Raw genomic sequence first — 24,895 nt, 5'->3', positions numbered from 1 at the left:
TATAATAATAATTATAAGGATATAGTTGAAGGTTTAAGAGCTGAAAAAAGTAGTTTCTTTTATTTTATTTTTTCTAAAAGAAAAAATGAAAAGGACGCGAGAAATTGGCGATATTGGGTGGCTTATCTGAAGACGGGTGAACAGGAATGACGACGTTTGGAGTATTTTTAATTATCCATCCCACCGAATTTTAATAGAATAAATTTATATAATTATAATTAAATTTAATATAAATTTAAATTTAAAAAATAATATTCATTATGAGTTCAGATTAAAGTTAAATTCTATATATAAGTATCATTATTTGAATTCATTTATATAAATAATTAATTTAATATAAAAAATATATTTTATAATAATTTTTATAAATTTATATATATATTTATTTAAAAATTAAAATTTAAATATTTTTTAAAAATATTAAATTTTTTAAATAAAAATTATTAATAAAAAATATTTTTATATAAATTATTAATTAAAATATATAAGACTAAACATATTTAAATTTTATTCCAATAATAGTAATTGAATTTGAAACGAATTCGAACAGTTTAAATTAATTTTTAATCGAATTCGAAATAAATTCAGATATTGCTAATATAAATAGAGTTTAAATTCAAATAATTTAATTTTTGTGGTTATTCTATTCGTTTACATTCTTTATTTTATTAAAGACTCTGACCTTCTCCTCATAACATTTCTAAGGTAATAAATGCATGCAATGAATTAGATAAATGTGACGCATGAAATGAACATATATAAATTTATAAATTTTAAATTAATTAGTCAATTATTTATTATTAATAAATCACTTAAAAAATATTTTTTTTATTCAATTTGACATGTCATGAAAACGATAAGGAGGACCTAAGAATTCTATTCTTATTGTACATCACAAAAACTATCACTTTGTATTTTTAAAAAATCTTAACTTCACAAACATTAGACTCGGCTCAAGTACTCTCACTACCAATATTTATTCCCATTGAATTAATTCCAATTCATTAATTTTTTTACTGAATCAAATCATTATTTAAGTATTCATATTATACCACCTTCGGATGTCAGAACTATTACTATAGAAGTCAAAGACATTGCCTAAGCACTATTTCAATTAGCCATGATGAGACTTTGGCTGCTAGGAATGCCGATTTGCTTGGCTCAATTTGGCCGAGTCTTGAGAACGACTTGCACGTGAGAGATTCCTTACTCTTCAATGTGTTTATAGACAAATTTGGAGTTTGCCAAGTGAAGCTTCCTTTTTTTTTCTTCAATTTTGAGTTTTTATTTCTTCTAAAATTATGCTTGAGATTCTCCTACATAATCAATGATTAAAATTAACAGCATAGACTTTTTAAAAGTCAATAGACTCTTTAATATATTTTTTAAATTGAAATATCAATTAAAAAAATTTTTATATCATAAAAAAATTAAATAATAAATTTTTCTCATAAATTAAAACTCATTAATTAATGATATATGTAATGTATTACTTTATTTGTTTTTGGAGGAAGGCTAGAACATTCTCACCTTTCCTTAAACTGAGAAAATGAGAAACAAGATTATATTAAGTCTTTTTTTTTTTTGAAAAATAAAAATAAAATATAAATTTAAATAATGTAATCAATGTTATTAAAACTTTCTATAAAAAGGAATATTGTTAACATATTTTATGTTTTTTATATTATTGTAATCAAATAAAAAATATGTTTTAAACAAAATCATATATATATATATATATATATTGGTAAGCCTAAGTACTTATATTAATATTTTGTATAAATTAATTAAAATAGATGATTAATAATATAGAAATTTAAGTTTTTATCAACATTATAAATTTAAATATATATAAAATAAGTTTGCTAATTTAAAATAAATTTGTAAATAAATACATTTTAAGTAATTGTATATAAATATTATTTTAGAATTTTGATAAATTTATATTAGCAATAATAAAAATATAAATTTGATAGAAAGCCCAATTTATGTGCCAAATTTGCCATCCGGGCCATTCCCTTTCACTTTCACATTCACATTCAGATTCCCCCTTTAATTTCTCTCTCCTCCGTCCAAATTACAGTAGCGCTACGCTAATCGATTCCTATTGGCTCTTCGCCTGGAAACGACGAGTCGTGAATAAAATCCGATGTCGATCCCTCCATCTTCAACCACAACTCCTTCAGCCTCTTCAGGCTCGCAATTCACATACACCGCAGCAACGGCGACACCAAACACTTCGTATTTCCCAATGCCCTTTCACCTCCAGCAATCGGTCCAACCCTACGTTGCTCCACCCGCAGTTCAACCCGTCGGTGCATCTGTTTACACTGCTCCAGTTGGACCCGTCTACTCTCTTCCCCAATTCCAGCAGGTCAGCTTCAATATATGTTCATAGTATTTGTATTTTTGCGATTTGAGTCGGTATTTTAGTGGTTATGATTTGTAATTTTAATTTTTTTAAATTTTTTATTAAGAAAGAATGATGCTGTGTTATGAAGTTTGGGGTTTTGTGAATCATAATTTTGACTTCTTAATGCGTCAGTTTTTCTTTCTTATTTTTTGAACTGTTTAATTACACAAGTGCGATATGAATATGGTTGTATGCTGGATTGTTGTGCTTTTTGCGAAATTTTGTGCTTTATTGATACCAAGAAGAAACGGAACAATTAATTTCATGGATAACTTTTTTTTTCTGAAGAACATCAATATTTATGAAGTAAAATTTCTTGAACGAAATAGGAATCGTTTTGGGTTTAGGGACCAATTTATCTATGAAAATTGGTTGTTTTGAGGTTTGGAATATCGCCGTAACTACAGTTGTAGTCCAATCAACAGCCATAATGCACCATAGATGTTTCATGCATCTACTCAATAAACGCACTCTTGCAGTAAATATTTGTTAATTTAAGCATGCATGTATTCAGAATAGTGGTATATGGCTAGCACATTTGTTATACTTCCAAGTGCGTAAATCACAAGTGTTTTTGAACAGGCACAACAATTATTTCAAAGGGATGCACAAACAATTACGCCTGAAGCACTTGAGGGTGTGAAAGCAGCCCTAGCTAGCAGTGAGATTGAGCACAAACAAGAAACCAAAAAGAAAGCAATTCCTCGGAAAGCTGCTGGCCAGGCTTGGGAGGATCCAACACTATCAGATTGGCCAGAAAGTATTACTCATCTAACCCAATCTGTTCTCAGTCATTATTGCTTCTCATTTGCTTGTTGGACATTAAACCTATTTCTTTTGATGTCTATTTCTCATGTTACAAAAATATATAATTTACTTCTTCTGATATTCTGCAGATGATTATCGCCTTTTTTGTGGTGATCTTGGTAATGAGGTGAATGATGATGTTCTTTCAAAAGCATTTTCTCGGTTTCCTTCATTTAACATGGCTAGAGTAAGTCTATGCTTCAACTTTCTTGAATTTTTTTTTAATATTTTTTTTGGGTGCATGTTTCAGCATTTACATTCTCTCTTCAGATTATATTTTGAAGCACCCAGAGAACATATATGATTTGTTGTATTTTAAGGTAGGATGGTTTCCAATCTACATATTGTTTAAATGCAACTTGCCAATTGATAGAAGAATTTATGTAACTTATGCATTTCCCTTTCAAAATTGCAAAGGCTGTCAATATATAAGCTCATTTGCTTGTGACACTAATTTCAAGAAAGTGGGATTTCATATGCCAGCAATTTAAAGACCTAACTTTTATTTAATGTGCAAGCTACAAAATAGACAAAGTCTGGTTTGACCATTTAATATGGATATGGACAGCTGGAAGGTTTCTGGAGCTTGAGTTGGTTATATTTGACATGATAAACTCATGGACTAATTGAGTTATTTAGCTGATTCCGTTGATTTGAGCAAGTTGGAGTCAGGTTAGTAACCCATCAAAAAATTTCAAGTGGTCTCTCTTCTATTGATATAAATAGAAACCCAACGTCTTCGGAATATCTTGTTCCAACTCCATTACTGGTACAACTTTCATAGCTTTTCTCGAGATAAAGGGTCTCATATACTGTTGATTTAATTAAATTCATCTGCCTTGTTGGTCGGATAGTAGTTTTAGTTCTAATATATAAATATTTTAAAGGTGATAATGTGGAAATTTGGGGCTATTTTATCTAATATATACTTATTTCTAGCCTTAGACTGGAAGGATGTTAGTGCAACTATTTATTTATTTATTTATTTTGCAGAGGATTTATTTGAAGTTTTTTTTTTGTTGTAATCATTTAAATAAAGATTGAAGGTGCTATTTAAAATTTAATTTTGAAGTATGCTGCAAAAATTTGCCATTTTGTAAGAATGCAGGGAGTGGGGTTGGGGCTAGATAGTGCATTTCCTCTTTCTCTTGTGTATTTTTGTGTTGTTGTATTGGCATCAACATACACTTGGTATCATGTTTTTGTGGTAAGTTTTTTTTCTTTCGCTTCTGCTATCTTGAGATATTTGGTTCTCTCTAACTCTTATGTTTTAAGAGGAGAAAAATATGGCTTATTCTCATGATTATCCAAATCTTCTCCCCTTGAGCACCTAACCTAGGCCAAATGGTGGATTATGGGATTTCTTATCATATTGATGCTAAATATATATGCTTATGCCTTAACGTTATTACGTGACAGGTTGTTAGAGATAAGCGGACTGGCAAAACCAAGGGCTATGGATTTGTTAGCTTTTCCAACCCTTCCGACCTTGCAGCAGCACTGAAGGAGATGAATGGTAAGTGAATTCAATTTTCCTTTCCTTTTCCCCCGCTTTTTTGTATTTAATAGTTGTGCTTGCTTTGAGCGTCTTCAATAATGTGAGAAATCATTAAATTTCACACCAATCTCCATTATGTTAAAGATAGGCTTGACTTGAAGACCTGCTAAACTGCCACAACTCGGAACAAATTCATAGATCAAGAAATTGAAAATTACTTGCTTTATATTGACAATTAATTGTTTAGTACTAGGTAAAGTACAACAGCTATCTCGTTAAGCATCTTATAATTTTATAATTGAAACATCATTGTGATGTTTACATGCAATATGAATACCTATAGTTTCTATGAACTCTCAAATAACTATAATACATTAATATATCTTCTTATTTTTGGACCGCACCTGAAAATTGTCTATGCATTTCTTAAAGAACTAATGACCCTTTCATACATGCTGAACCTAAATTACGACCTAGATTTCACAATTTATTGAGAATTGGAAATGCCGTGGCTTTGCGAAGTGGAATCCACTCTTTCTGCTATGGAGAAAACCCATTATGATTGATTCAGTTTCATAAATCATACCTTATATTGTATGTCGTCTCAAACTAGCAAATTGACACTTGGAAGCAGAGGAGGGATTGACTCACTTCATCAGTGCTGGGAACACCAGAAACAATGGGGACAAATTTGGCAGCCACATATTTATTCGCACGTCCAATTCAATTTTGAGGGAGATTAACTAGGATTAATTGAAGCAAAGGAGGGAATTTGGGTATTCCTGGCTAGACAATTTGGCTTGTGATGGTTGTTCTTGACCTGTGGTCTTCCCCCCCTCAAGCTTACACTCTCCCTCTCTCTTTCACTATGTTTATCCAAGCCTTCTCTCTCTCTCTCTATTTCCTTATTTCCTCATTTTACCTTTCTTGGACTGGCAAAATAAAGACTGAAAATGGGTCTAGAATTTTAGGAAACGTTCTTTGCTTTTTTTTTTTTCATTAATTTATTAATTTTAAATTTCTATTGTGCTTATGAGAGAAAAATGCATAGGTGTTTTGAGTCCTATGTTGTAAACCTCCAACCTTATTACGCATGTTTCCATCTGCTAGCTGCATCTCCGTTATTATATTGCTGATATAATTTGGTCATTGTGGGGGTTTCTGTCAATCATGAAAATGGGCAAATGGAGAATATTTATATTTGCAATGGTTGTGGTGATATTTTTTAAACCTCGACTCAGGTAAATATGTTGGAAATCGGCCCATTAAATTACGCAAGAGCAATTGGAAGGAAAGGACAGATCACGATGCACTAGAAAGACAAAAGGTAAAGTTTCCTTATCTGTTGATACTCTAAGTAATCTTCTAGAATATATTCACTACTCTCCTCCCCTACTGTTTTTGTAGGCTGTTTTCGTAGCCTACAAATGTGAGATTAGAAGGTTGGGCAGTTTTGTATGCTTATCCGATACCCCTTTTTTCCTTGATGTAAACAGAACCATCATCAGAAGAAACCAAAACCTCCCAGAAAGAGTGTGTTGCATAAGTAAGACAATACACCCGCGTAATGCTGGCATCTGGCATCTAAGGGACGTACAGAAATGGCATCTTCATATGGTTGTGATTTTAGTTTTTATTCTCGAACCCTTTCGTGGACACTAAGCCAAGCGATGATGTAGAATCGTATGATACAATTTTATTTTTTCAAAAAATTTGAGTACATTATACCCTTTGTAGCTTTCTACAGCTTTGTTTTTGTTATTTGTTGTGGAGCACTTTTTGCGTTCTTACGAGAGAATATTCAAATCATATGATGCCTCATTCTTCAAGCTCATTTCGTAAGAGAATTGTAATAAATTTAGCTCATATTTTCCAAAAATCGTGTCATACAAGAAAAATGAAAATCCTTTAAAAAAACTACTTCACTTCGGGATCCTTTAAATTCTGACCTTGATGAAACTGCACTCCCCATTTTCATCTTGCTGGTTGAATATGAACAAGCAGTTGTCTGTATGCCCATTAAAAGTGGGAATGTTTCAGTGGTTCCAAAACCTTATGCTTAAAATGGAAAAAAAAAAATCTCATAATCACATCACACGCAAAAACTACGCACGCCACATCACATTGTCCGCAAAAACCCACGAACTTCAATAAGGAAGTTGTTTACATTCTTTCTAAATCTTTGGTAATTCATACGGTCTAGGGTGGATGAAAGTTGATTGGAGCTTGTGAGGGATTGGAATGCATTTGCTAGCCTTGATCGGAGTGTTGGATTCAATTGCCTCTCTATCAATTCAGCAGCTAATTTCTGCAACCAAAAGGGAATTCTTCATATCAATTATCAACCTCTCAAAAGCAATCAATCACTTGTAGAAGACATGCACGTGTGCTTTGAGTGTTCGCACACAGCAAGGAGGGGGGAGGGGGGGGGAGATGAACTCGTGCACAGAATCAAAAGCAGCTGCATGAGGGTTACAAATCATTCAAATTCTATTAACCAATTGTGTTAAAAATTCAAAATCCATTTTTTGGTCTAGTGGAAGGCCAAATGGGGCAGAAGCAGGACTACATTACAAGGATATCACATTTCCTTCCCTGAACCCACTCCACCATACAATTCCACTAATAGAAGTTGGATGAGAGAATTCAAAACTTGAAATCCCCTTCCCCTCCCTAGTGATGCTGCACTGTACCATAACCTTTCTTCAAATTGAAACCTTTTAAAAAAAAAACACCTGAAGGTAGCGAGGTTCTTACACAACTCTTTCCCCATGGACCAAAATATTTTTTGACAGAAAAGAAACCCAACCGTTTTCTCATTGTCAATTGTAAATCAAGTAAAAAGAGAGAGAAATCATTGTTGAATGTTGACTTTCAAGTCCCGAGTGAATTCAAATGAATGCACACGCACACAAAAGAAAATACCTGGTATAAGTCTTGCTCACAAAGAATCAATGGAAAGAGAGCGTCTGCTGCAGGACTGACCAGATCAGGACTGGAAACACAACCAGCAGAACTTTTAGAGTAGGTAACAGATACTAAAAGGAAGCAAAACTAGTCTTGAAATCTGCACTCAAATAATGGATATACTATGGCCAACTTGATTGATTATGTTATATAAAAGAAGGATCAATCTCAACTTCCACCCAACAACACAAACGAAGTAGGCTAATACCTGTACTCCTCAAAAAGGATCAACTGCAGTAACAATTTAAGGAAGCGACTTAAGATGCCTTCCTGCAAGTTGCCTTGCTGATCTTTAATACCCATGGCGTGAGAGCCCAAGCCTATTTTGCCTGCATGTTTCTCCTTGTAATGGTAGGAGGCAAGAGCTTTAAGAGCCCTCAGACACATATTTACTACTTCAGTGTCCTGTTCCATCAAAAGCAAAATCATAATAATTTAGCTACAGGTAAGCTGTACGCAACATTACTGATGCAGTCAACCCCATGTACACATATTTCAAGTCAATTTTCTCTCATAAGCCGATCAAGCCAGCTGATCAAGGCAGCAAGTTTGAACCAGATGCATAGGAGTAAGGACTTCCAAAACACAACAGAAAATGACAGTGCTTGAACATTGTAGTTACCCCAGTGACATTGAAAGGACAAAGAGGACAGCCATTTACCTGGTGGTGAAGGCCAAAATCAAGGGTTCCAAGTACATGAGCAAAAGCTTCACTATTTAGTCGTGCAACTGTTTCTGGGTAAACTTCCAACATATGCGACAACAGAGAGAAGTACTACACAATCATAGACCCTTATCAGTTTTTCACCAAAAGCTACACAATTATTCTCACGATCGATAGAACTCTTACATCATGACAAAGCTTGGGGTATTTCAGCAGCTCCAAAGAAATTAATGGGGTAACTATGTGAAGACCAAAGTAAACAACCTGCAAGGCAATCCAAATTAATGGGGTAACTATGTGAAGACCAAAGTAAACAACCTGCAAGGCAATCCATGAGAAACCAACAATGTGATCTTTGTAAGGGACCTGCAATAGAAACTTACTTCAGATATATTTGTCCCCTGCGCCTCAATAGAATCTGAAGAAAAGTCAACCTGCAATGTTCATGATTACATAGTATTCAAAAAAATGTTTAAGATACAGTTCCTGACCCTTCATTAGAAACAAATAAAATAGAAGATCTGAAAGAAGGAAAGAGGCACCAAATCTTTTGAACAGAGATTTGAAAGAAGCTGAAGAAGAGCCCGTAAATCCTTGTACTTCTCAGTCTTGGCCTCACTAAGTAAGCTGCTTGAAAGACTCACTGATATCTGGGAAAACAGAGGAAGTGAAAGAAGTCAAAGTTTCAAACACAAAAGTACATCAGAAATCATCCATCAAGAATTCAACACGGTATTGAAATTGCAAAAGATATAGCAAAAAAATCCAGAACATGTTATATTATAGACTATAAAACGTGCCTTCCTATTGTTAAAGAGAAGCTGAACTTCAAGGTCAGATCAGAATGTATTTCAACTGCCTCAGTGGTTATGAATGACTCCAATTTGAGATAGGATTGGTACATAGTATAAAAATTTTAGCGACCACTGGACACAGCAAAAAATTTAAAAGGAGCTTGTGAAGGGATTTTTTTCCCTTTCTAATCATATACAAGCAGAATTCTTGTCCTACTTTTCATTATTCAAATAAAGCTTAAAATTTGATTACCAGACATGATGGCGATAGGGTGTGTACATGGCATAAAGATTTTAGCCATGACTGGATAAATATCGCAAAAAACTCATAAGGAGCCCTATAAGGGAAGCTTCTTCTTCTTCTTCTTTTTTTAAACCATAAACAAAATTCCTGTCTTGCCTTCAAATTATTCAAATAGACCTTATACTTTGGTTACCAGATATGAAATTAATTAGGCGACATGTGATTCAGAACCACAACAAAAACATTGTGCTGAACAAGAGAAGCCTAGAGAATGACATTTAACCTCAAGTAACCATGTGATGAATGGTAAAGTTGATTTTTAAGCATCTACAAATGAAAGAATGTTTATGGTCAACAGGACTGCAGTCCATCAAGCATGAGTTATTCAGAACCAGATGAAAACATTGTGCCATGCAAAGGCCATTGAGATTGGCACTTGACAGTCACGTGTTAAACATAACAATACAAGAAACGACCACATCAATGCACCTAAGAAGTCAACACTGTAAAAAGAATTTGATGGTGAACTGGCAAAAGTTCTAAGTGCCAGGAACAGAAACAAGTAGAAGGATAAACACCAACGATACTATAGATTGGTGAATGACACTAGGACAGTAAATATTCTTTCACTATTTAACATGGAAGCTATTTAGCATTAAGCAACAGTCCTTTGACATAATTATTTAACTTTGTGAAATGCTAATAAAAACTGAGTGGCACAGTAATTAAAAAACATGGTGTTTTTGAGATCAGTGGTAAATCCATTTTTTTCCAGGGGTCAATATATTAAAAAAGTACAAAAACATAATTCTCAGGCTGAATTTAGCACACAAAACAATATTAGAAGAGGGACAACATATAATAATAATATCTTACTGTTGGAACTCATTCAGGTCTAACAAGTAATAACCTAAAATAAAAACTATTAAAACTTACATAATTATTAATGCTATCAAATACATCTCTTTATATAAGTCACTAAACAATCATTTATCAATTGAGATTGACACTTAATGTCTCACATCAATTGAAAAATACTATTATACCCTTAATCAGTTTTAGTTTTTAGCAAAAAAGATAATTAAATCTACAAGGGCTCAATTTAGACAAATAGATATACATAAAGACTTCTTAAATATGTAGAGGGGGCCAATTCACCCTCTTGTTTCTTTAGCTACATCCACCAGAGTCTGAGATTTTAAGGAACAGAAAACAAAATATTGAATACAATGTTCCATCTCAGACAACTATAACTGTGCATCTAAAGTTATGCCACAAATCAGTCAACCATATTCACAAATGTTATTTCTCAGGCTGAATTTAGCGCACAAAATACATCGTTTTTGGATATTTCTGGCTCATAGGACCATGTTTTCCAGTGCTCTTTAAGGGGATGGATTATGAATCCTAAAGTACAACATATAATTACATATCCTGGTTGCACGCTGAAAAGAAATACAAGAGCATCTCTTTTAGAAAGGTCTGATGATTTGAAACAGTATTGGTATTGTGTTCTCAATCTATTAATCTCATTTTTGTGTCTGAAAAAGGGCCTTCCCAGTCGGAGAAATCTTTTTCTGGAAACATGGCAATCTTTTTGAGCATGAGGTTCCCTCACATCCCCTCCCCAACCACCAAAAAGAAAAGTAAGGTTAACGGGGTTTGATTAAAATATGGAAGCTTTTGTTATAAACATGCTAGCAAGCAAGAATAACAGGATAGAAGTAAAAGAAAAATTTTAGAGCACCATTGGTAAAAGCAAGTGAAACATGACTACAAATATATGAGGGAAAATCATTTAATGGAAGCTGGTAGGTGAAGAGATTCTTTCAGAATTTATCTTTGTGTTTATCGAACACCAAAGTAGTCAGGGAAATCACCTTGCCAATATTGTGAGATGAGTAGAGCTGAAGCAAACACATGCAGAAATCAATAACTGCAGCAGTTTCTTGAGCCTCCAGGTAGGAGATTTGCCCATCAACCCAATCAACAACGAACTTAAGTAGCAGATAAACAACTGCAGACTAAGCAATAATCAAAGATTAGAACCAGTAGCTAAACCCCAGAGTAATGTTAAGAACATGCCAATTATGCCAAACCTTCACCATAATAAGCAGAATTATTTCATAAGTGCAGATTTAAGTGCCTGTGAATGAACATTCATTGCAAGGAAAACTAAACATCTTGTAGAAACACCCAGAAAGCATGGAACAAAAAATTTAGAGATCTAAATAGAGGTGATAGTATATCAATCAAAGAGACACTTTCAGCACAAATGCATGATATGCTAAGTGGGCAACAAATCATCATAGTAATGATGCTTCTCCAAGTACGTTGAATATATATATATATATATATATATATACACTTTGAAGAAATTTAGAAGTGAAGCTAGAAATAAATCAAAAAATAAAGAGATACAAGTTGACCCATTACGAAGGAGGATATGCAATTATAATTTTTCATCATAGTACCTCATGTTTGTATGCTTCGAGGAGAACCAGCACAGGGTTCATTACAGAGACTCCCATCTCATAAAGAGACCTTTGAGTTCGAGGTTCTGAGGCACTAGCAGCTCCACGTAGCCTCTCCAACAAGCAACTGACCTAGAAAATGTCCATGATGTTATTTAATAACAATCCACTTCCTAAAAAGTAATAATATTTGAATGTAAAATGTTATTGAATTAGAAAAGTCATGTTCTTACCGATAGGATGATATCTGGCTGTTGAGCAACACTTTTGAGGTCATTCTTGTTAGACAATTCCACTAGATAATTTGTCATATGACCCATGAGATCCCTTACATATCTTTAAAAAAAGTAAGAAGACATTAGGAAGCTAGCAATATTTTAATAAATAAGAAGAAAATGTAGACAATATTGTAACTTGCAGAAGACTCACTGATTAGATGCTTCTGAATTTCTCATTCCAGAAGCACCAAGGACAAGGGTTTGAGCCAGTGAGCGCTGAAATGGAATAATGACATCGTAGTTAGTTACTTACTAAAAAATAAACAAATAAAAATGAGAAGAACATAATAGCAGAATAGATAAAGTCAGTTTCAATTCTTACTTGGTTAGCAGTGTTTAACAAGAACAAAACCTTTTCATGAGCAAAAGCATTTGCTAGTTCACGCCACGAGTCCTGTGAAACATTGAAATCCACTGGCTAAAGTAATATTCTCTTAAGTGCAACGACAATGAAAAATCTGACTATAATCTACTACATCCCATCAATACCAACATTATCCAAAGGTTCACATCAAATATTTCTAAAATTAAAGCTTTCACAAAAGATAAAAATAAATAAATTTGAAATTCCTTATCTTTAATCATCACAATGAAGAGAGACAAAACAAGATAGAGGTATAGCAAAACTTAGAACTAAAAGGCTGAATTCCATTTGGATCTAAGTGTAATGGACAATCTTGAAATGAAAATTTTGCTACAAGGAAATATGACTCACCAATGTGACAAGGTGAACACAAATATTTTTTCGTCGAACAAGAGCATGAAGTAGTTGGTAGCAAGTAATAGCCTGTCAGATAAAAATAAAAGAGCATGAGATCTAAAACATTTCCCCTTCCAGGAAAATAAGAGCAGCAACTAGATTGAATAATTTGAATGAAGATATCAATTTGCACGGCAAATAGGTCATGTAAGAGATGAATTGTCTGGGAGAACATCTGAATGACTTCTGTGTCTGTTATTCTAGTTTGGAAGTAAGGTGGTGTTCTTATTGTTGTTCATGTCAATAATGTTATTGTAGCAAAATAATCGGCCAATATAAGTTTATGGCCATTCCCGTCCCATACCAGAAATGTTTATATAAACCCAACAAATACAAGAAATCTTTAGTAGAAAGAACTAGAGAACACATTACAGGAACTCTACTTGAAATTGTATAATTTGAACCAGAATGTTTTCATGTTAATGAAAGTAGATTATATTGAGAAAGCCTTTCATTCCCTACCTTACATGGATCTGTATGTCCTTTCCTATTTTGTGGCTTAACACTTTGCAAACAGAATCAGGTCCAAGCATTCAACCATTCTTCACGCTACACATTAATTCAGTCCTTTTACTGGATTTTGATGTAAATGGTGCCATTACCAATAATAAAAATCCCAAAAGACTTTTTAAGAAGGCCCCTGGATGCTGCACCATACTAGCTTTCATGCACATGCAAGCCAGGATTCCCAAGGATGGAAACCAGTTCTTTGAATGTCATCCAGTAGTTACCCCTACCAAGTACTCTCAGTATCTCACTCCTACTTGGTACTTTTATTACTGAGTTTGTGAATAAATGGTTATTCTCTCAAAAAAACTCCACTCAAACAACGCTAAATACAAAGTAATGAAGACATTAACATGCAAGGCAAGGGAAAAGCATATTTAAGTTACAAACAAGGACGTGGAAGATGGAACACAGAGCATATAGGTTAAAATATCAAATAGAAGCATGTTTACAAGGGAAAGGTCTTATAACTTGTACCTGCAAATCCTTCTCTCCAGGATAAGACAAAAGTGTTGTCACTGAGATCCGAACAATAATGTCAAGCACAATCTTGCCCTGATTATGTTCTCCAAAAAAACCGAGCAAGGCTTTACGGGAGTGCAATTGCCGAAACTGATATTCATGATCATGACCTGAATTAAAATTACTGTCCCTAAATTCTTCTGGCATTAGGTATGTACGGGACCATCTTGCAAGAAACCATATAACAGCCTGCATAGAGCATCAGATCAAGCAATTAAAACCAAGACAAAAAAGTTCCAAAAAAATAAAAAAGCACTCATGTCTCATTAATAAAAATGGTTGAATATAATCAGAAAAATTAGAACAATAAAGGACGAAAATTTCATCCTGTCAGTCACTGCCTGCTGATCTGCATAAAAAAAGGTGCTGTATGCTTGAATAGGCAAAGGAAGGAATGTGCTAATGAAAAGATATGTTACTCAGGCATTGCAAGTCATGCTAACTTACAAATGCTAGAACGTGACTAGATCAACCAAAATCAAAATTTTGGAGCAAAAGCATATTCACTCAAATACATTGGTGATTTTCAAGCATCTAATTTATACATCTCAAATTAATTGTCAATGTATACATGTTTTATTATATTTCAATCATTACTATAATATGCTTTTGCAGACATTATATATGTTAGATTCCCACCAATAATAAAAATGCTCAGGAGAGAAGTCACAAACAGTAAGGTAGGGGCCATAAAAGGGCAAAGGAGACTTAAAACAGTTAGCTACCTCCATGAGACGAGGACTGAAAACTGATGCTCTCATTTCTGGATCCAAACTCTGCTCTGCAAACTTTATAATTGAGCTGCAGCAAATGAAAAAGGCAACTCATTTTTAATATTTTCATATTTTAATACCGTAAATTGAAAAGAAGAAAAATTTTGACAAATTTTTTGTCGTTATATTAATGGGTATGATTGGAATGAACAAGAAATAACCAGAACACTACAATGAAGCCATATAATGCCACTTCTTCTAAAAATTAAAAAAAAACAAAAAGAAAAGTAGTAAACATGTACAAGTAAGATTGTTACAGTATGGTACCGGCAGTCACTCCCAAAACAATAACCAAAACCATAGAAATATAAAATTTGAACATTATCCAACTGTATAATTAGGGTGAACAAAATTCATTTCAAAGCAAAAAACTAATGAAACTTGATATACTTCGGAAAACCTTTTTTTTATTTTAAGAAAATTGGTTTCTTTGGTTTGGTTTTTTTGAGAACAAGATTGGTTGAACCAAGCCAAACTGAACAATTAATTACTATTAAGCCTCAAACTAGAGTTAAAAATAGGGGAAAAAAAAACTAAAATCAAGTCTGTTAAGAGTCCAAAACAAGGCCAAAAAGCTCAATATGAAATTCAAATCGACCAAACCGTTTATTTTTTGTTTGGTCTGCTAAAAAATTTTCAGTTTGTTAATTATGTTTTTCTCCCTAGTTCAGTTCAGGTAGGCCTGCTAAAACAATTTCAGTTTATTTGATACTTTGATTTTCCTAACCAAACTGACTGATGCTGAAACAATGTTAACTAATATGCTGAAACAATGGGAGTGCCACATTCGTCTGCCAAAGTGATATCAAGACTAAAGGAAAAAAAAAAAAAAAAGCATTTCTTTTACAATTCTTCATCATTTGTCATCTAGCACAAGTTGCAGAATTAGGAAGAAGTGTTTGAAGAATTGGTAGATAAATTTTTTTAAAAAAAGCATCTTAAATATGGTCCTTACAGTTTCAAAATTAGCAATTTTAGTCCCTATACTACCAAAAGGGTACAAGATTTTGAGGGATTAAAGTGTTTCACAAATAATAATGCAAGGATTGAACAGCGATTAAACTTTAAAATTCAGATAAGCAAACAATTCATAGTACCATCAACTGAAGTGTTGAGTCATTAACAAACTGCAGAGACAAAATTGCTAATTTTAAAACAACGATTAAAGTGTATATTATAGAAAACATAGCGCAATTTCTTCGTAATTAGCCCTATTTTGACCATCATTATTTTTATCTATGAATAAAAAGAAAGAAGCTTACGTTGAAAGCACAACAACTGGATGTTTGTCTGCCTCCAGTATGTCCACAAAATGAGTTTGTATGGTATTTGGAACCTGAACCGTGCAGTGGACCATTAGGGAGTTCAAGTCGCATAATAATTTACATTACAAGCATCTTCTTGTTCTACATCATATAGGCATAAATTTGAAATGACTGGGTTTACATTTCTGTTTTTTTTCAATTGAATTTTAGATTTGCATTTCAAGTAAACATTTATAAAAATTCAGCACAATATCAAATTTAAATATCCATTCATTAAAAAAAAAAAACTTGTCATATATCCAAACCAACCTCATAAAATAAGCACATCAAAAATAATATAAAGAGATCCCATGAGACTTTTCTCTTAAATAAGCAACTAATACTCCATCATCTACAACCCAAACAAGCATTAATTAGTGGACATTAAAATGAAAATGGTGGATAAAAAAATGAAATCAGAGAAAATGAAAAGCCTGGTGATCATTCACAAGCTAGACATTTTATCTGAAGTTTACTTTTCCCAAAGATGGTCATCACTTGGCAAAAGAGAGTATACCATATATTAAAATGACTGGTGAATCTAGCTAGCCAAACAAGAAACATGGTGAGCAGTACCATATGCACCTCTATAATCAAGAATAAAAATCTTAAACAGTAAAGTAAAACATTAACATAGTAAAGCATAAGAAGTAACTAAGTACCAAGGGTGTTTCTCCCTCCCCTTCATCTGCAAGTACATGCCCAGTTATCAATAGTAATGAGTAAAGTTCCTCCAAAGTCGGAGTTGGATCAGTGATGCCCCTGCCCTACAAAGAAAGTAAACAACATGAGACATAAGCAAATGTCTGACTGTAGATCTCACATACATAGAGAAAAACCATCATTATCATCTGAAGAACTATAAACAAAAGAATAGACTAATATATATTGATAAACTTTTTCCACAGAATCATATTCTGAGGTGTGTAAACTTTTAAACAAAAAAGTCGTGACACTGCATGCAGAAGAAAAGATGGTAACTGATTCAACAAGAAAAAGTAAGTACAGGCGTCAACATGATCAAACAAATAAAAAAGGTGGCTACTTCAAGGATATTATAAGTTGGAATAGCAAATGGTATCCAAAAATGAAGAAAGACTTCGGACAATGCTTTTAATGGGATAAGTAGTACTTTGTCATTGAAGAAATGGAACTGGGGCGCTGGGGAAACGGAAAATTTACTATGCTATTTCATTTTGTGTAATTCTGCAAATTAAATGAGTAGCTAATTTTTGTTTACATTTCTTAAGGAAAAAAAGAAGAACTAAAAACAAAACCATAGCATACCAATATCAGACTAGATTAAATTTTGTAGCTTCAAGCTCTAATGTTCTATCACAAAATTTAAATTATAAGGAGACTAGTGAAGCACAAACTATCACATAAGTGATAACTGACATAAATAATAAAATTATATTCCATAATGTGCATTAGATATATCAAGAATAAATGATAATACCTACAGTTTTTCAAAATGTGTCCAACTAAAATTTAACTCATAATGATCAATTAGCACAATCATTTCCCGCAAATCTACAGTAGAAAGATGATAATCAAGAGCACCTGATGAAGCCGTGCAACAAGCTCAGAGAAGAGTCTTGTTAATAATGGAATTGTCGCATCAACTGCTGCTCTTGCTATAAGAGCATAAGAACTTAACCTTTCATCCATGGCTGCAAGGCATAAGTGACATTCATAAATGATAAGATCTATAAATATTCATACAAATATCGACTTCAATGTTGACCACAATTGAAGAAAATATATATCAAATTACATGTAAGACATGGAACTTTTTATTGTACCAGAGATGGAAGCCTGAAGGTAGTCAGCTTCATCATTATCATCCATTGCTGATGCAGAAGCCACTAACACACAAGCCAAAGAATTTGGAAAGGTATTACAAAAGAATGACAACATTATAAAGGCAACAAATTCAGAAATATATAAAGCAATGTTGTTACCTCTTAGCTCAGACTCCGCAATTAACGAAAAAAGATTGGCTGCCGCATTTATCCCTTCAGGCGGAAGCAATGAATTCCCGCCAGTACCATCCATTGGCTAAAGAAGAGCAAGAAAACTTTAATGTATCGGATATAAGCAACTAATCTTATGAAGACAAATGTGCATCTTAAAACAACAATTTCAAATTGATTGTCAAACAAGCAATAGTGATAAAATATGATTTTGAACCACATCAAAGATCAAACCCAGAAATGATGGTTTCAAGTTTCAACAGTAACAATGTTAGGAATAATGCAACCAGCACTTCTGCAGAAAGATACTGGTAAATGAATTAATTCAATTAGTCAAGATCTTAATTTCTTTTTACCTGCTAGTTGAAAATCTCCGTTAAGTTAACAATTAACTAATACTCTCTTCATAGCACATACCATGAGCAGAGTGGTCCAGGTATCTAATAAGATATCACGTGCCTCCCAGCTCCATGTCTCCTCATCAGTGTTATTAGTCATAAGAACTTTGATAACTTCACACATCAACGTGGATAATAGGGCAAGAGTGCCAAAGGGCCTGAACAATGAGACAAAAGGTCTCCATATTAAAAATATACATGCCATACTATAGACTTGCTAAATATGCTGCAACAATTATGTACAATTAGGAAGGAATGAACAAAAACTTGAAGGTGAAAAAAGAAGAATATAGAGACTTTGACTGACCTTATAGATTTCAAGAGTTGGTCAAACACAAAGGGAGTAGTTACAGTTGCCATTGATAATAATGCACGGCAACCATCAAGCATCTCACTGAATACAATAAGAATAATTTTAAGGCTTTACAGGTGTTATAACATCTAAATGCAAGAAGAGGGTAATATATAGGGTCAACCTTTCACTCTTCCCACATTCAATTGCTTGCGAAACAACATCAGGAGGATCAATCCACTGTATTATCCCAGAAAGCAGTTGTAGCAAATGGCCTTCTTGCATTTGTCGATTATCTAAATAATTGAACAGATAGTAACTAAAAATTAAACAAGGATAGTTTTGAATGCATAAGCCAATTTCATTTACTAAGATTATCAAGTTTCAATGTATTGGAAACACATGGAACTGATAAATACTTCTTATTTTTAGTGGTGATTAGAGGAAGAGGTGGGAGATAATCAGACAATGAATAACAAATTTTCTCAATGTTACTTCGAAGTAAGTTGGTAATCACAATTTGCTGCCAACTGATACTGAAACACAATTCCACTCATCATGACATCCTGAAATTTGATGGTTATGCAATTCCATTATTTTATTTTCAAGACCTAAAAAAAATATTAAAACTTCTTTCGTAGATCAATTCAACTTTTAGTTGCAAAATGCAAACATACATGGAAATACATTTCTGAGTCAACCGAGGTAGAAAATATATTGAATATGCATAATGTATGGTACTCATGAAAAAGAAGCTATTTTTTAAGCTTAAGGTTACCATGCCTTTGTTCCTGTGCTCAACAGGTTTGGAGAACCATATTTTTTACTCATGCTTCGAACTTTTATCCATAGAACTACAGCAACAATTTATTTTATAAGAACAGTAATTAATCAAAGAGATACAGGTAGTTCAATCACTCCCAAATCCACCCTATTTTTTGCATACTTGCATTAGCAAAATCTAGTTTACCAAGAAAACCAAATCAGCATTGATTGAACAAATTGCCATCATCAGATGATAAAGTATTTGATACACAAAGTAAACATGGGGGGAAAAAACTTACCAGAAACAAATATGGTTCCTGTCAAGGAGCAGAACTGCACAATAAGTTTCCGAGCAGAGACTGCAATAGGACAATCAAGCCAGTAACCTCCACAAGAAAACTTCCCCCTCAGAGCTGCATATAAGCCCAGGAGCCATACAACATGGCCACTTGAAATTAAAACATCATGCCATGCAGGACCGGGCTACAAGTAGTATAGTTAGTCAATAAACATACCATGCATCACAAAAAAATGTGGTGATCAAAATCCAAACTACAACCATCCACTCATTCCAGCATCAGTAAAAAAAAAATATGAATAAAACAGGCTAATCCTGTTCAAATATTGTTTTGGAATTCTACTAAAGATGAGAGTTTTTGAGGGAAGGGAAGCAAAAATCGATTAGTATAACCCATTATGAAGACATAAACACACACTTATCAGTTATCACTCCTTATGAATCACTTGATGTTTATTGTCATCTTGATTCTCTCTATATATACAATCTTAAAAAGGGATATCCATTACCTGCACTAATGTACACTCAGACCTCTTTGATGAAGAACTGTCTGTTCTAGCTCCAGCAGAAAAAACATCTATACCAGTTCTTGTTCCAGCAGTATTGTAATGGAAATCCCAGTTCAGAATTTGTAGCATGAGACGCAGTGCTGCAGTACAAACCTTCACCTCAGGTACCTCAGTATCAGATTCAGTTATGCTCTTCGTGACACCTATAGCAGCATCTCGTGCCCAGCAGTAGAATGTCTATATTTCAAATAGAAGCAATAATTATAAAACAAAGATCACAGCAGAAAAGGCAATATATTCATAAAGAATATCTAGCATGCCAACCACCAAAATTAATGAATAGAAACATATAACAGGACAAAGAACCTTAAGATAGTCTAGCTCTAAGGACATCCGGCATTGTTGATGAAATTCCCTAGGAAGGCCCATGGCACTTGAAGTAGAAGGTGAGAACTCAGAGACCTACAAAAGGAATTCCAAGTTCTATTTTCTGGTACAGATAAGAAAATAAAGCAAAATGTTGTCAGACAAATGGTGCAATAATAAAGAAACATGTACCAGAGATTCTAGGAAATTAATTCCAGAGAACTGCACATCCACGCCATGAATGCCAAGAATAGCCTGGTTCACCTGTACCCAGGAATCTGTCAGACAAGCCAAATATATTTCAATATGCATCCACATACATATGCATGGCTTTGAGCAGATAAGATTACCCCCGCCAAAAAAAAAGACAACGGAGCAACTAGAAATCAAAATGGAAAACAATTTGGCCTTTTGGGAATGGCAGGGCCAGAGCTGTGAATCTTTGTATGGATTACAACTTGGCTTGTTGGAAATGGATGGATCATTGTGCATTTCAGATTGAAATGAATCCATGAAATAAAGAGGGAAAAGAAGCATCTTATGATGTAGAAAAATTGTTTGATATATAACTGAAGTATTACATAGCTTTGAATAGCAGCAGGAGTAAAAAGCAAAAAGATTAATTGGCTGGGGAAGTACAAAAAGAGAGTTAGTTGAACTAAACTCTGATGGAGCATCTACAAGGATAGACAGCTCGCACAAATGGGTCTTTCATGCAATGATCAGGGGCAATGAGCCAATGACCACAAGGTTTGTTTATGATGTAGGCATACATTAAGCCATCTAATATGAACTTTGGGCCACATACTTCAACCAGAAATCACATGGATGTTGAGATTCAGGAAAGTTATAATTCCCAAGTAGTTGTTTAGATGATTCAAAAACAACTAGACAAGGATAATCCTCATAAACCATTAAAAGTATGTGGTTAGGAGGCTGCTTATTAAGGGCTGGCTGGCAGAAGAAAAGCATGTGTTTAGAGAAGCCAATTTCTTCACAGATCAGAAAACCAGCTTTGCTTTTTTTTTCTCAATGATGATCCTGCAGACAGTGTAGAGGAGGTGCTTCTTTTAAATCTAAGAGAGGCAGTGTGGCCAAGGCTTTCGGCTGGATATTTCCTTTTGGGCCTTTTTGAAAGAAGGGAAAGACAGCAATTTAGCCTGTTGATGGGTTTACACCTAGGTTAAATTGATGTAAATAATAATGTTTTAAGCACCTAGATAATCATATATATATGCAGTCACAAATATACTCCTCTTAGTCCAATTTTCCAAAAAGTGAAAAAGTAATAGATTTCATTGGTCAAAACACCAAGCATTTCATTTCTTTCTTCCATAGTCAATTTGGCATAACCACCTCAGACTTCAAGAGCTACAAATTTGTTAGACTGCAATTTCACATTTCATCTGCGGGAATGCAGCATTATCATAGATAATATCAAGAAATGATTCAACGCCCCCATATGTAATCTTACTCCTCCAATTGTCAATAAAACTAAATACAGCTTGCATTTTTAATCATCAGCAGAGGAAATCTGACAATTTTATAAGCCACTAATCTAAAAGAGGAGCACATGCCCTTGTAAAATGAAATCTCTCATCCACAGTATGGACATTTAGAAGAAGATTTGAGATCACAGTAATTAAGAGTTCCAATTCCCCTTAAAAAAATTATTCTCATCAATAAAGTTGGAAGGGAGAACAAAGCCCCAAATGACGATCGACCTTAGTGTGACTTTAATGCTTTACTGAAAATTACTAAAACATGTTTCTTTGCATGCATGTAATATTTATACACACAAAGGAACAAAAGAAAAAGTTGAGAAAGGACAAGCCAGAAGGGGGCCAAATACAACATTTATACCTGATAAAAAAAAGTCTCCTTTTCAACAGCTGTAAAATCAAGCCTACATTCAAAACATATTCAAATATAACTACCAAGTTATCAGTTTATCCAAAGCAAAGTAAAACTAGAATTCATCAAGTCTCCAGATGTAACATTGAAATTCTATGTAATTGTGACCTCAAAGTCTCTTGAAATTTTATGAAATGCTACATGGAGTGGCAAAAATTTCAGACATGATACACCCTTAATGAGCATCTCATTGGGCAAAGCTCAGAATGCAATATCACAAGCAAGTTACAGTTAATGGCATAGAAACCATAATATATAAATATTGCACACAGCAAATGATTCCATGTCATGTCACATGTATGAAAGTTGAAGCATCATCGCCACAAGTAAGAGCAGTTGCCACAGTGAGAGCTACACATGCATATGTTACATACATACATATTGATAAATTCCCACGCTAGTTTTGAATAGGGTAATGTGCCCCTTGGACACTTCTACTCCCTTGAACTAGCTTTGGGAGTGAGTTAGACCCAACCCTTTTTCTTAAGATGGGCATGAGGAGTGTGTTAAATCCCCATTAGGGGCATTTTGCACCTCATAAAATCTTAGCATTGGCCCCCTCTTCAGATAGGGTGAGTTAGGCTCAGTTCATTTTCTTAAGATGAGAACAGAGCTCCTCATTCACTATTAGACCTCCCACAAGTACTCCATGCACATGTGCTTAGGATGTGTTAAATTCCCGGATTGGTTTGGGATTAGGTTAATATGTCTCTTATAAAGCTTTCACACCCCTCCCTTTGAGCTAGCTTTGGAGGTGGTTTAGGCTTGCCTATTTATTTAAGACATTAATAACAAAAATGTCATCTGCAACTTACCAGCCCCTCTTGATCAATTGCGCAGCTACAGAAGAAACCTTGGCTTGGACATATCCCTCAGGCGAACTTGCGTGTTGCATAACATAGAACAGACAAAAACTGCAAGCAAAATACATTATATCATGGCACAGTAATAGTAGAATGTGACACCCACCAGCGGACTGATCATCAACTTATGTATTAGTGAACTTAGCCTTGATTCTTTTACGATTAATACCAATAGAAGTATTAATGCCCATGCAAACTTTTAGAGTGCTTAAGTACCTTATCAAGCTTTTCTTGTCATCACTAGTGAGGAAACCCCACTCCCTGATAGCAGCATCTCGAATAGCTGCAGCCGCTTGAAACCTCGCATTTGCCACTTGAGAATTCTCTGATAGACGACAATCAGTTTTAGCATGAATTAATAGTTTTACTCACTTCCTAAACCAAAATAGAATAATCTTATGCTTTCAAAATCAGCAACTCATTGAATACTTCCATGCAGTAAGAACTTCCAATTGCAATCAACTGACGTACCAAGAATGAATTGGCATGCCTTGTATGGCTGGGGCGACTGATTTAGCGACAGGATAGTTGCTTCTGCGGCTGCCGGATTCATATGCATCTGCCACATAATCAGCAACTCATTTGAGTCACATAAAATTAAATCCCGTTCAGTAAAAACATCGTCCTTGAAGTAATCAATCAGAAAAAATAAAAGAATAAAAAAGAGAGAGAAAAAAAAAAAAGGAGACCTGAATAGAAGAGCAAGCGAGCTCGATGGCCTGCATGGTGGACTGTAGTTGCGCTAAATCGGCGGAACTGCCTTGCTGTTGCATCATCTTTGGCTCCTGGTTAGTTGATGAATCCACAATCTAGATAGAAAAAGGAGATGGGTTATTTATGAAATCAATGCGTCGGAGTTCGACTAGATTGATGGTTTCCTTAGCGCTAAGGGTAATGAAAAGAGGGCTGGAGAAAGCAAGAGAGGAACTGTAAACAGAGCATGAGTAAGAAGAATAGAAAAGGCCCCAACTGAGGCAGAAAGGAGAGTGGCGATCCTCAAAAAAGAGGAGCTTTCACCAACGGGGTTTTTACAGTCTACAGGAAAATCAATTGTATAAAGCGAAGGACCTCTTTGTAATTTACATCAACTTGCTCCCTAGATAGTAACGTCAAGTCGTTGAACCATGATTATGAAGCGAACGCTCATAAATCTTTCTTTTTTCTCCTTCTCTTATATTTCTCTAAAAATACTCTCCCATAAATTTTTTTTTTCATATTTCTTTCGTATTATCACTCTCTCGTAATTTTTCTTTTTTCATATATTTTTTTAAAATTATTATTCTATACTTTTACCTTCAATATTTGATAAGTGGAGAAAGATTTCTAATCAAATAGATATATATATTTTTTAATAATTTTATATTTGATTAAATTAATATAAATAAAATAATAATAATGAATTATTTTTATAATTTTATCTATTTAATTGGATGTGATAATTTATTAATAAAAGTGTGTAAAGTTATGATCATCTTTATATAAATAAGTAATTACAATTTTTTTATAAAT

The 24,895-nt window shown here is 33.9% G+C and overlaps 2 protein-coding genes across 5 annotated transcripts; one reads left to right on the top strand and one right to left on the bottom strand.

Moving 5' to 3' along the window:
- The first annotated feature begins 1,998 nt into the window (after positions 1-1,998).
- On the top strand, positions 1,999-6,527 carry LOC110623681 (RNA-binding protein 42). Of its 4 annotated transcripts, XR_006352125.1 has the most exons (7): positions 1,999-2,374; positions 2,996-3,173; positions 3,310-3,407; positions 3,491-3,540; positions 3,789-3,892; positions 4,640-4,736; positions 5,960-6,018. XR_006352125.1 is itself a non-coding variant. In XM_021768695.2 (6 exons), the coding sequence occupies exons 1-6, from the start codon at positions 2,150-2,152 to the stop codon at positions 6,266-6,268; spliced, it is 738 nt and encodes a 245-aa protein (XP_021624387.1). In that variant the 5' UTR covers positions 1,999-2,149; the 3' UTR covers positions 6,269-6,527. The 4 variants fall into 4 exon arrangements, 2 of the variants coding, with proteins under 2 accessions (XP_021624387.1, XP_021624386.1); XR_006352124.1 differs by having other exon boundaries at positions 3,491-3,892; XM_021768695.2 differs by lacking the exons at positions 3,491-3,540; positions 3,789-3,892 and adding an exon at positions 6,215-6,527 and having other exon boundaries at positions 5,960-6,045.
- Positions 6,528-6,557: 30 nt separating this feature from the next.
- On the bottom strand, positions 6,558-24,418 carry LOC110623680 (exportin-4). Its single transcript, XM_043960408.1, is given in 33 exon segments — positions 6,558-7,026; positions 7,644-7,713; positions 7,894-8,090; positions 8,347-8,460; positions 8,536-8,613; positions 8,733-8,783; positions 8,892-8,999; positions 11,268-11,411; positions 11,862-11,993; positions 12,095-12,197; positions 12,291-12,355; positions 12,462-12,533; positions 12,855-12,926; positions 13,884-14,117; positions 14,654-14,729; positions 15,964-16,037; positions 16,668-16,772; positions 17,569-17,678; positions 17,811-17,873; positions 17,970-18,066; positions 18,399-18,537; positions 18,687-18,773; positions 18,856-18,967; positions 19,736-19,919; positions 20,244-20,480; positions 20,610-20,705; positions 20,802-20,887; positions 22,473-22,487; positions 22,490-22,515; positions 23,339-23,437; positions 23,603-23,711; positions 23,858-23,945; positions 24,076-24,418. Coding segments are annotated over 33 exon segments (3,519 nt in total). The 5' UTR covers positions 24,163-24,418; the 3' UTR covers positions 6,558-6,837.
- Between the last annotated feature and the right edge of the window lie 477 nt (positions 24,419-24,895).

This window comes from Manihot esculenta, chromosome 9 (genome assembly GCF_001659605.2).
Source record: "Manihot esculenta cultivar AM560-2 chromosome 9, M.esculenta_v8, whole genome shotgun sequence".
NCBI lineage: Eukaryota > Viridiplantae > Streptophyta > Magnoliopsida > Malpighiales > Euphorbiaceae > Manihot > Manihot esculenta.
The sequence above is the reverse complement of the archived record's forward strand: the minus strand, read 5'-3'. Positions and strand labels throughout refer to the sequence as shown.

Coding starts and splice junctions, on each gene's coding strand:
- LOC110623681 (XM_021768694.2), top strand. CDS start 2,150: ATGTCGATCCCTCCATCTTCAACCACAACTCCTTCAGCCTCTTCAGGC. Junction 2,375..2,995: donor CTCTTCCCCAATTCCAGCAG/GTCAGCTTCAAT, acceptor GTTTTTGAACAG/GCACAACAATTATTTCAAAG. Junction 3,408..4,639: donor CTTCATTTAACATGGCTAGA/GTAAGTCTATGC, acceptor ATTACGTGACAG/GTTGTTAGAGATAAGCGGAC.